At 40.1% G+C, this 11,738-nt stretch overlaps 2 protein-coding genes across 2 annotated transcripts; one reads left to right on the plus strand and one right to left on the minus strand.

Annotated features, from left to right (window-relative positions):
* The first annotated feature begins 342 nt into the window (after nucleotides 1-342).
* Nucleotides 343-10,141, plus strand: LOC120728458 (circularly permutated Ras protein 1-like). The gene is made up of 21 exons (XM_040023383.1): nucleotides 343-461; nucleotides 671-766; nucleotides 1,742-1,951; nucleotides 2,637-2,864; nucleotides 2,958-3,080; nucleotides 3,168-3,239; nucleotides 3,379-3,452; nucleotides 3,637-3,822; nucleotides 3,915-3,956; nucleotides 4,116-4,205; nucleotides 4,643-4,794; nucleotides 4,898-4,979; nucleotides 5,369-5,499; nucleotides 6,019-6,103; nucleotides 6,195-6,301; nucleotides 6,406-6,518; nucleotides 7,422-7,539; nucleotides 8,028-8,168; nucleotides 9,606-9,690; nucleotides 9,776-9,802; nucleotides 9,898-10,141. Exons 2-21 carry the CDS (start codon nucleotides 682-684, stop codon nucleotides 9,967-9,969), a joined length of 2,223 nt encoding a protein of 740 aa, XP_039879317.1. The 5' UTR covers nucleotides 343-461; nucleotides 671-681; the 3' UTR covers nucleotides 9,970-10,141.
* Nucleotides 10,142-10,395: 254 nt separating this feature from the next.
* On the minus strand, nucleotides 10,396-11,716 carry LOC120728460 (gap junction alpha-4 protein). Its single transcript, XM_040023385.1, has 2 exons — nucleotides 11,620-11,716; nucleotides 10,396-11,282 (listed from the first exon to the last, which is right to left on the minus strand). The coding sequence occupies exon 2, from the start codon at nucleotides 11,269-11,271 to the stop codon at nucleotides 10,552-10,554; it is 720 nt and encodes a 239-aa protein (XP_039879319.1). The 5' UTR covers nucleotides 11,272-11,282; nucleotides 11,620-11,716; the 3' UTR covers nucleotides 10,396-10,551.
* Nucleotides 11,717-11,738: the final 22 nt, after the last annotated feature.

Genomic DNA, 11,738 nt, shown 5'->3' on the forward strand with positions numbered 1-11,738 from the left:
TGGTTGGAATAACCAGTAGTTTTAACTTTTATCTCTATTTTTATCATTGTGTATATTTCCAGTTTTTATCTGTTGTACAGTGTCCTTGGGTGCTTTGAAAGGCGCTATTTAAATAAAATGTATTATTATTATTATTATTATTATTATTATTATTAGGTGAAGTAGAAAATAAGTTTAAAACTGGAGGTTTAAAAAAGACACAAATGTTCCTGTTTCCCAGCACATTCATCCATTTTGCCAACACTCGGGATATTTTTTAAGCACAGTTGGGTAAACACCCTCACAGCAAACTACGAGTGAAGTCTCTTGAGGAAAGAAACCTGTTGGATGAGATGTCTGAGACATAACTCAATGAAAGACACGACGCAGAACAGCAACTGAAACATTTCTGAGACCAGACGGAGTTGAAAGTATATTTTTCGCTGTACTGTACGGATTGAATTCAAAGAACTTTCTATGTTGTAAGTACTTTTACTTACTTGTGTTTAAAGAATCTGTTCATGTCACCTAATTTTGTCTTCCTTTTTTTTTTTTTTTTTTTTTTTTTTACAGTAGTTGCAACTCAGGGACATCTGTGCTAACAGTTATTTAAATACTTTGGGTGGGATTGCGTCCTGATTTAAATGTCACTCATTGTCTTGTTTAATCGCGTCATTTCTGTCACTGGCAGGTAGAGTCACGATGGAATTTGCTTGTGGGTTTGTTTATGTGCCGCCATCATTGAGTCAGAAGGAGAGACGCTATCCAAACATCACTAAACGCTCAGGTATGATCTCAGTCAAACACCGGCATGCGTTACCACAGGGGAAATTTAAGTTATGGAAGTCATACTAATTTTTTTAAAATTCAGATGTTACATTCCTGTGTCAACTTGTTTTTTGCTTCTGTCTCACTGGCTGCTAAATAGACACAGACACTTTACAGTCGGTCAACTTTGACAAAAGAAAGTATTTCAGCTATGCGTAACAAGAACAGGAAACATCAGATTCTGCAGTTGCAGGTTTAAATAGACACTGCTGATGGTGAAATCCTTCTAATAGACACAAAGCTGATACTTTCAGCTACATTTGTAACATTTACTCTACCGTCTCTGCCAAAGGAAATGTTTGAAGTTGTTAGCTAGTATAAAACTATGAAAACAGATTAAAGAACATATAAGCACAAAATAACAACTTTCATATCAGTTCATTTTATTTTTTATTTCAAACATGTACATTCACCATCATTACATAATATCATTGTTTGAAAAGGAGTAGGCAGAAGTATACACTTATTTGACCCTACCCCCTCAAATTTTACCTCTAATTCATTTAAATTTCTTTTAGTCTTAAATTAAACAAACAAACAAATGAAACAAAAGCAAAGCAAAACAAAACAAAAACACATCATGATATAGTTTCTTTCATATAAATAAAAACAGAATATGTAAATTTGCAGACTTTAGATATTTGCTTTGAATATCAAACACTGATGATGCATAACTATGTAAAAGTATCTGTAGGTGGATTTTTCTTTCATCTGGGCTTTCTGGACGACTGTTTGGTCGTCCCATTATTCAAGCCCCATTATTCAAGCAGTTGCACACATCCTCTCCTGTGTGTATTACAGTAGAGTTTACTTTTACGTAGTTTACTCAGTAAAAGCCACCTGAGTCACAGCACAAAGGTCAACACTGCACAGATTTTTCTTTTTATTCTATTCTATTAATTTGTATTTTCATTGTTTGTTTGTTTTTTATTAGCTCTTCTTCCTCCTAATCCTCGGCTTCGTCCTCAGTCTCCTCCTCCTCCGCCGCCTGTCCCACCAAGAAAGCACCTTGAGACAGAGTCAGAAAATAGCAAGGATGTGAAGAAAGTCCTGGAGAACTCTGTTTTCTATGAAAATACTATACTGGCAGCAGCTTCTTTGAACAGTGTAAAACCTGAGCAGCCAACACCACCTAAAAAGACAGGTACAGTGAATGTAGCACTGATATTGTCATTTGAATGTATTATTTTAAACTGCTCACACTACATTTAGCATCCAACCACACAGAAACCACACATAAAGGTTGGATGCTATTTTATCAGTTACTTAGACTAATGCAGCCATTTTTAAGAGTTCTTTTTGTGGTCATTGCTGTTGTGGTTGCTTAAAAAAACAAACACACACACATATACACACACAACAGGGTTGCACTGTGGTGCAGTGGTTATTACTTGATCTCACAGCAAGAAGCTCCTGGGTTCAAACTCCTTGTAGGGTCGGAACTTTCTACATTTCCTGTTTTATTTTGTAGTTTTTTTCATCCTTTGTGTCTTGTGTTTAGTTTTACTTCCTCTCTGTTCCCTGATTATGTCCAGCTGTGTGCCATCACCCTCCTGTTTCCCATTCCCCTGATTACCCTCCTTGTGTATAAATAAGCATGTCTCCTTCCAGCTAGCGTGTTTTTGTCTGTGTTCTCTTTCCTGTGTTGCTATGTTTCCAAGTTGAATTTCTGTTTCCTTGGTTTGGGCTTTGTTGTAATAAACCTTCATCTTTTGCTCCTTCATGTCAGCCTTTGAGTCTTAGATTTGGGTTCTTACTGTGCCTCATTAGCACAATCTGCAGTTTAGTAGATTTATGATCAACACTCTGTTTCTGCTTGTTTTTACCAGCCCTTCTTCCACCTCCCCTGAAAACCAGATCAGAGCCATGTTCTTACGACCAGCCGCTCATTTGCCCTCAATCAAGTATCATCAACCAAGAACTTGCCTATGATGTCCCAAAAACTGAGCCGGATTTAAATGCACAACCCCAGGACCCGAACTACTCTAACAGTGTACCAGAAGGCACTGGTGGCGAAGTGAACCTGCCGGCTGATTCTGGCATTGTGTCATCACAAGGTAAAAGGCAACATTCTTTGTCTTATTAACACAGTTTAATTTGATTGGACATCCTCATCCAGATCATCCTCCTTTCTTCTCCTCTCATCGTAGCCCGAGTCATCCCTCCAAGACCTGAATTCATGAATTTAGTCCCCGAGTACATAATGCCGTTACCTTCGTCCCACTCACTTCCTTCAACCTCTCCGAACACTCCTCTATCCCCTAGTGCTAAAGGTGATTACAGCAGTCCCTGCTGAGCCATCACAAAACCGATGTAGTATGAAATGCATATTTTTAATGCTTAATTTATTCCAAACCCAGAATCAGCAGATCTGCCAGGAAATCCTAACGTTGTTCTTGTAAGTTTAGGAAAATTACTCTCAGAGGAAAAAGGTAAGTAAACCTTTATCACCACATTAACATCATACCAATAAAAATAAATCTGATTGGCTGTGATTCTGTTTTTGAAAAAAATCTAGTTTGATTTCAGTTCATACTTCATGGTGGCAATGACCTTTTTGTTCTTTTCCAGTTGACCCCATACAGGGAGTACACAGCCTCTGCTCCCAATGTGGCTCCGTGGTGGACACTTGCTATGACAATACGGTAATTGCATCATATTAAACCTGAAAACCGATAACTATTCATTCACATTTCAGAGGCACGGATCTCAGAAATGGATAACCTGAAAGAAGCGTGCACATTGTTGATCACTTCATAAGGAAACATGGACAACTTGACTGGTTTAAGTGATCCTGAGTTTGTGTTCTCTCCTTTTGCTGCATTTCAGGTTGATGAGTGTTATTTCTGTAAATCCTCCAGTTTTTCCAACACGCCCAGTTTACTGCAGAGTCCTCTAAATGGTTACCAGGACGAACTCTTTTTACTCAATCCTAATGAAAAGCCTTTGTGCGATACGGATCCTCTGCTGCTCTTCTGCATTGATGTATCAGGCTCAATGAAAATCACCTCCGAGGTACAACAACACTACAGACACTTGGCATCACGAGGCTGTTTGTGACAGCAGGTGTTCATGAATACAACCTGTGGCGTCTCTACTGTTTTTAGGTGTCAGAGGGAGAGCATACTGTGAATAAATCCCGTCTCCAGGTGAGTTGTCTTTTTTTTTTCCTCCTTATTTTGAAGTTACCTTGAGGGACTCGGGATATTTGCCAGTTGAAATCTGTGGCTGAGAATTTTTGTGTGATATTTTTTTTGACAATTATGTGTAGAGACGCTACAAATCAAAGATTGTTCTATTCTAACCAGTTCGTCCAGGAAGCTGTGTCACTGTGCATTGAGAGATTAAACGAACAACAACCTGGCACAAGAGTGGGGCTCATCTCCTTCAACCATGAGGTACATACGTGACGCTGTTTGCATCTCCACTGCCTGCTCCTGAGCAGAGTCATGCTGACCTTACATTTTGTGTTAGGAGGAAGAAGAACAAGCACAAACTAGGCTAGCTGTTGTTGCAAACTATGATCATAATACTATTTACTGCAGACTACCTGCTGTGACGAGGCTAATGGTCTCTGTCACTAGGCAGGTAACCTTCTGTACCTTGTTCTTCTCTCTGATAGGAGGAGTGAGGTGAGGTGGAAGCTGTAAAATTATTATAAGTTTTCACTTCATTGTACAAAACAGCTGCTTCACTGGAATTTGCCTCGTCTAAAGTCATTAAATGCTGTTGTTTACAGTGGATTTTATTTGATTCTCCTCACTGTTTTCTTTATTATCTGGTATAAACTTATTTATTACTTCTTTTTTTCATCTTTCTGTGTTTGCATCTTCAGGTGACAATGCACGGATATGAGAATTTCAAATCACGTTGTCTGAGTGGGGCTCAGTTGATTGAAAGCCTCTATTTGAAAGAGATTGCGGCCAGTTTTCCTAGTCCACCTCCACTTTCACAGACAAAGGAGTATTTAGAAAGACAAGTTGTGGGGTATGGAAAAAACTTCTTTTTTAAAAATTAGATGTTTTTTTTTTTTTAAATTAGATTATTGCATTATATGTATTGATCTTCCAATTGCTGATTTATTTTAAAGACTGTCTGCAAGTGGAGCCACCGCTCTGGGTCCAGCTGCTCTGCTTGCAATTGCAATTGCCTCCAGACAACCAGGCTCAAAGGTAAGTTTGGCCAACAAGTCAAATTTTTTATCCAGTTTATGCATCCTGCTTACCTGCTTGAATCTTATGTCACAACACTAATGAGAATTTGGGCCTTTGGCTGATGGAGCTTCTTTAGGATTTTGTAATTTTACGGGTAAGTGAGCAGGATAAAGGCAGGCAGGAAACAAAGAGTGAGAGCAAGGTGGAAAATATGCAACAAATCTCTCCAGCTAGACTCAAACTGCTTTTTTTTTTTACCTACCAAAAGTGGATTGAACCATATAGTTAGCTGGGCTATATAAATATTTACCGCATGAAAATGTTTTAAGACCTCCTTGTGGTAATCAATTACAGTTCAGCTTTCTAAACAGTGCATTCCCGATTCGCTTTCCCTGTTGATCTTGAAGGTGATTATCTGTACAGACGGGAAAGCCAACACAGAGTTAGGAAATCTAGAAGTGGAAGACACCGATGCTCTTACTCCCGTCTCATCCACCATCTTCTACCAGGAGCTGGGAGAGTTTGCTGCTGATAACGGGTGAGCACATACCTCTAACTAAATTTTCCACGTCAGGCATGTCTAATTCACTTAAGTTTGAACTTGAGTGGGCCAGACATGATTGATTGATTGGTAATTTATTTCAACATGTGAACAATATACAAGTACATTTAGAAAAGAAAATGATAAATGTGTAAAATTACAGAAAATATCTTTACTCTGGACCCACTGAAAAAACAAGAATTTAAATAATAGATCATGTAAAAACAGGAAATTTTCTGTCATTTAACAGTTTATCACATACTGCTGTAAAACTTGAATACAGTGAAAAGTCCCCCTTCATCCAGTGGGCCAGAGTGGAGTCTTTGGTGGGCCTGTTCTGGCTCCGCGAGCCCTATGTTTGACACCGCTGCTCTACGCTAACGTAAAAATAGACAGTGAATGAACTTGTTGAGGCAGTTATGTATTTAAGTCTCTATTAAAAGCACTAGTACTCATATTACCCAATGAAAGGTCTCGATGCACTATGATGATCCTCAGATTTCTTCTTTTTTTTAGCGTCACAGTGTCTGTGCTGTCCATAGAGGGAACAGACTGTAGACTGGATGAGCTGGGGAAACTTGCTGATCGTACTAGAGGAAAGGTAAGGCGCACTGTAACCATGGCGAAGCATATGACTCATCAAATCATGCACAATCTCATGGTGTCAATCTGTGCTTTCCCCTTGAGTCTAGGTGGTAATAGCCAGTCCCAGCAGGCTGCATCCAGAGTTTGAGCAGATCATTCAAAACCGGACCATTGCCACACACTGTACTGTAATTATACTGCTGCCAAAATCAATGTGAGAGCTGCACTGCACATAATTACTTAAAATGAGCTCATTGAATTGGTCCTCTAGAGATTTAAATGACCCTAAGCACTGAGTCATGTTCTCCTTGGGTAAAGGTGCATGAAGGGAGAGAAGGAGGCAGGACACAAAGGGACCAGAGAGGTGGGGAATGTGGACCCAGATACAGACATCACCTTCCAGTTTAGAGCAAATGAAAAGGTCTCAGAAGGTGAGGAAAATAAACACTCTTATAGACTGACGCCACTGGCTCGTTTATTTCCTCAGTTTCAGCTGCAGTTGTGCTGAATTTCTCAACAATATCGCAGCTGCCGCGTGTTGCCAGGTCTTTGAGGAAAGTGCGACATGTGGTGATTTCTGTTGTTGCCAACCATGAAAAACAGAAATTTCAGTTTGAGATCATTGCAACACTGCAAAGTGAGACGCAGCCAGAGTCACAGCATCTGAACATAAACTAACAAAGCAAACATAACAAAGTGGACCCAGACATGTTACACTGATAACTGGGACTTGGAAAAACAAGACAATAACAACTAAGAAACAGGGAAAAAATACAGCAAAGGAAAAAAAAGATTTCGGTAAATTAAGTCATGGTTCCCTGACTTCTACTCTGATCTACTCTGTGCATTTTCTTTAGTGTGTCCAGCTGTATTTTATAGAGACGAAATCCCTGTGGCAAAACACATTGGTAAAAGGCTCTTCCATCTAGTGTTGGTAAATTACTATCTGAATTTATTCAACATAAACAGATTCACTTACAGGCCAAATTCAACTCGGGATCACTGAACACTTGCCTTGAGGGATTTAGCCTGAATTCTGAGATATGTGCATCAGATGGGCGAAAAATGGTTCATTTGATCCAAACTGACCAGGGACTGATCATGCAGGCCAGAGCAACATTTAACTCATTTACCCACCACAGATAGTCTCAGCCGGGAGGGCAGGGAGAGAGAGTCAGGGGAATGACACGCAGGAAACAGTGTGCCGCAGATTCACATGCAGGGGTAATTGCAGATTTTACTCATACCTCTTGAGTTAAAACATTCATACAGCTCGTTTTGTTTTGTTTTTAAACTGTCAAATCACTCCTTTTTTTCCTTTTTTTTTCTTTTAGTGCCGCCACCATCTCCTAATAGCCGTGTATCCATCCAGCTGCAGATCAAGTACAGGCAGAGGAATGGGCGGACCATGCTCAGACTGATAACTGCAGACCGGGAAGTTACTGATGACGGGTGATAATGCCAGATCTTTAATTACAATGCTTTATTTACTTTTTAGTTTTGAATTCTCCTCCGCTTGCAGCTTTACTACACAGAGATATTTGCATGTCTATGGATGGCTTAAACAAGCCATTATCTTCTGACATCTTTAATCAGCGAGGTGTTCTGCCCCTCAGGACAACAAGTGATTAGATGTATTATTTTATGGCAATTTCAGTGAACCTTTAGGCAAAGCAGGTTTCGATAATCCAAGGAGACTGACTGTTGCTGAGATACCAGAGCTTTCGTGCAGAAATAATGCCTCATCCATTCTAACATTTAGTTACACAGTAAATGAAGCGCTCAGCCCAGTCTTCACATGCTCAGTGAAGGTCATGCAATTCATCGTCTGAGCAGATCCAGAGAGGGGCCTGTGTGTTTTTCCACATTAACATAATGGCAATGCCGATGCAGTAAATGTTGAGAAGCACTCTTGTGAACACATTGTGCCCCCTCCCCAGCTCGGCAGTGCTGTCCTCACTGTGTCTGGCCATCATTCAGCTCAACTCGTCACAAGCCAGCGCCGCTCTGGCTGTCAGAGGCCGCTTGCTCTACGCCAGGAGGGAAGGAGACATGCAGAAGCAGCTTATTGAGAGAGCGATGTGAGTAGCAGCAGGGACCTCTGACTGAAGGCCATCATTTTATGCTGAATTCTGACATTTAATAAGGCTGAATCGACAGACAAAATGACACACAAGTATGAAAATAAGAAGGTGAAAAAATGAGTTTAAGCACATTTGGCATTATGTGGTATTTAGATGAGAAATATGACTGCGTTGAGAAGCAGAAGCTCAGGCGCTTCCTGTGCTTTTAAGACCATTATTATCCCAGACTTTCTGATTCAAAGGTTACCCTGCAGCTTGGTTTTTCACTTTTTCCTTTTAAATTGTATTAAAAGTTCTCATGTTGACTTTATTTACAGTGCTGTGCAAAAGTCTTGAGTCACCAAAAATGCTTTATTTGATGGAAATATAGTTTATAAAGCAAAAACAGTTTGTACAATTTTAACAAGGTTGAATCACATATTTAATCATATCACATTAGTAATAGTAATATCACTTTCTCACTTAGTTGTATGCATGTGTGCTACAAATGGGCCTTATGGTCTCACACTGTAACAGATATTGAGGCTCCATCTGCTTAAATCACTTCAAAACGCTCACTGTGGTGCGTTGCAGGTTATTGTTAAAGTTTCCACAACAAAGGTCGATATTTGGTGTGGAAACCTTTATTCTTAAACACAGCCTGAAGTCTCGTAGTTGAGCTTTCTTGTCATTTCTTTTAAGCAGTCCTCAGGAATTGTTCTCCAGGGTTCTTGAAGAACACTCAAAGTTCTTCTTTGGATGTTGGCTGTCTTTTGTTCTGTTTTCTGTTAAGCTGAGCCCACACTGGTTCAATAATGTTCATGTTGGGGCTCTGGGGAGGCCAATTCATGACTGATGGTGTTCCACTCTGTGCTTGGGATCATTGCCTGAAATGCAACCCCAAACTTTGACAGAGCCGCCATCGTGTTTTACAGATGGCGTTAGACAATCACTGCTGTTCCTCTCGCCTGACCGCATCCATATATTTTGAGAATTCAACCTAAAAATGTAACATTTATGGGCTCATCGCTCCATAAAACCTGTTCAGTGCAGTTCTTGTGTAATTTGGCACACATCAGCCTTTTTCTCCTGTTTCTCTTCCTTAAGAATGGCTTCTTCACAGCCACCTTTCCACTGAGGCCATTTCTGATGAGGCTTCAGTGAACAGCAGATGCATCAACTGAAGGGTCAGATGCATCTCTCAGGTCCTGTGTCAGATCATTTCTAAAAATAAATAAATAAATAAATAAATAAATGAAAGAAAGAAAAGCAGCCAATATCCAAAGGCATCAAGAAATCCAGAACCTATTGCTCAAGACCACTATGAAGAAATGAAGAGTGGGTCAAGACTTTTGCACAGAACTGTATGTTTTATATTCCTTATCTTGGTAATATCAAGATAATGTGTTGTGATTAATAGATAATGATTTATGCATAATGTTTGGCTGTTTTCAGAAAGCATAACCACAGTGCAGAGGCAGAACAAACATACAACGAATGGGTTAAAACCATGGAGCCGATTTACACCAACTGCACACAGGTGAGCTTTTACTGCGTGTTTTTATTATTAGATTCAATGCATCACATTAGACTTCTTTTACACTTAATTCCTTTCCCCTCCCCAGAAAAACACCGTCAGCTCAGACTCACAGGTAATTCATTCTCTTATACTGCTTCTCATTAGAATACTTACTATGCTGCCCAAATTCCTTTTTCTATAAATCCTCCTTTCTTCTCTTCCTGCCAGTCTATCACAGATGCTGCTGCAGCGCTGTTCTACACCATGAAGCAGAGAAACAAAAAATCTATCTCAGAATAAACACAAGCCCAGCCAACTGTCCTCCTTCCCCTTTTACCTCGTTGGAAAGCAACTCGAGTCTGAATGTCGAGGCCAAATGCTGCACTTAGACTTTGATTATTTGGCTGGATGGATATCCCTCAAATATTTCACATTGTAAATAATGCATTACAGTATATCTCACACCTCATTTCTCATGCTTGATTTTTTTTTAATGTTACACAAGAAAACTACTGATGCAGTTTTACAGTTAAAACTGCTTTTGTGTTTGACAGTGTCGCCTGAGTTTGTGCACATGACAAAAGCGCCAAGTAAAAACCTGATTCAGAAACACCACCATGAAGCCAACACCCAGATCCTTTATGTCAGCAAAACAGATCTCATAGCACTTTTTTTTAAACAACTCTAAAACAAAAGTTAACATAACGAAATGCAACAAAGCAGTTTTTGAGATTTTTATTTCAGTAGTACTATACATGTATAATATTCCTAATTATAACCATAAAGCTCTGTTTATAGAGATATAAGACACAAAAATTAACAGGATATGTATGTATGTATGCACATTTCATACCCACGGAATATGTACATGGAGTCTGATATTTAAGCGTTGCAGAGGTAGTGGACAATAGAGTAAACACAAAACAAAACTGAGCAAGCAATGATTATGCCTGAGATAGAAGCTAAAGCATAAATAGACATGCGCTTCTCCGGGGCGGCCCTCAAAATGCAAACATATTTGCAGCCTTCTTTTGTACACGTGTGTTCATCACGGAGTGCGTGCAGGTTCCAATAAAGCAGCAAAAATAAAAAGCAGGCTTCAACCAGAATCCGCAGAGCTATGCTGAGCAGGTAGAAGCCTACGGTGCCCCTGTCTTTGTGGAGATCTATGATCATCTTGCCCCTGCCTCCCGCCGTCGCCACCGTCTGAGCTTCCTCTGTCCCCTGAGCCTCCGGCTTCTCATCCGCCTTCATCCTGAAGCTCCTCTTCTGCGCCATTGTGCGGAGGTGGGAGGTGAACAACTCCATGAGCAGGACAGAGATGACAACCACCACAAACATGAAGTTCCAAGCCACTATCATGGGCTTGTCGAATCGTTCATTAAAACAGAATTTCGTGCAGACGTCGGGGGTGCTGCTGCCGGGGGTGCTGCTATTGCAGGTGAAGTCAGCATCCAGTTTGCTGAAGGGCAGCTCAGCAAAGAAGAGGACCACAAGTCGGACACACAGCAGGCCGAACCACAGGGAGCGGCACTTGTAGGTGGCGGTGGTATCCACTGCTGTTCTCAGGATTGGGATGAGGCCCGTTACTATTGCTGCCATTATCACTTTTCCTGGTAATATAAAAGAGGAAGCTGGTGAAACATATAAACAATTAGGTGACATATTAGGTCATAATGAGAGATCATTTCGCTTTTGTGCTAAATTATGGTAGTTAAGTTGTAGATCTCATCTCCAAAGTCAGGTTTTCCATCTTCAAATGTGCAAACACAGAAAAAACCAACAAACTGCTACAACTGGACACAGATTATAGTGCATCAAACATTTTTTTTTAAAAAACACCAATTTTATACACATTTACAAATGTCACGGCAAATGCATACAGCTCTGTTTGTGTCTGAGCATCTTAGTGTATAATAGGAGTCAAGTAAAGCAAACAAGAGATATTACCTTGCAGGGTCACAGCGCACTAATAGAACACAATCACTGTGGCTTTGCCTTCAGTCTTTTATGGGTTCAAGAAACGTCACGGTCATCAATATATGTGTTAGTTTCTCACCAAACGATCT

The sequence above is a fragment of the Simochromis diagramma genome, unplaced genomic scaffold (assembly GCF_900408965.1).
Source record: "Simochromis diagramma unplaced genomic scaffold, fSimDia1.1 OVJJ01000208.1, whole genome shotgun sequence".
In the NCBI taxonomy this organism is placed as follows: domain Eukaryota; kingdom Metazoa; phylum Chordata; class Actinopteri; order Cichliformes; family Cichlidae; genus Simochromis; species Simochromis diagramma.

Bases quoted from the DNA above. Each gene is read 5' to 3' on its own strand.
- LOC120728458 (XM_040023383.1), top strand. From the start codon at position 682: ATGGAATTTGCTTGTGGGTTTGTTTATGTGCCGCCATCATTGAGTCAG. The intron at 3,240-3,378 runs GTAAGTAAACCT...GTTCTTTTCCAG, and splicing joins ATTACTCTCAGAGGAAAAAG to TTGACCCCATACAGGGAGTA. The intron at 6,104-6,194 runs GTAAGGCGCACT...CCTTGAGTCTAG, and splicing joins CTGATCGTACTAGAGGAAAG to GTGGTAATAGCCAGTCCCAG.
- LOC120728460 (XM_040023385.1), bottom strand. From the start codon at position 11,271: ATGGCAGCAATAGTAACGGGCCTCATCCCAATCCTGAGAACAGCAGTG.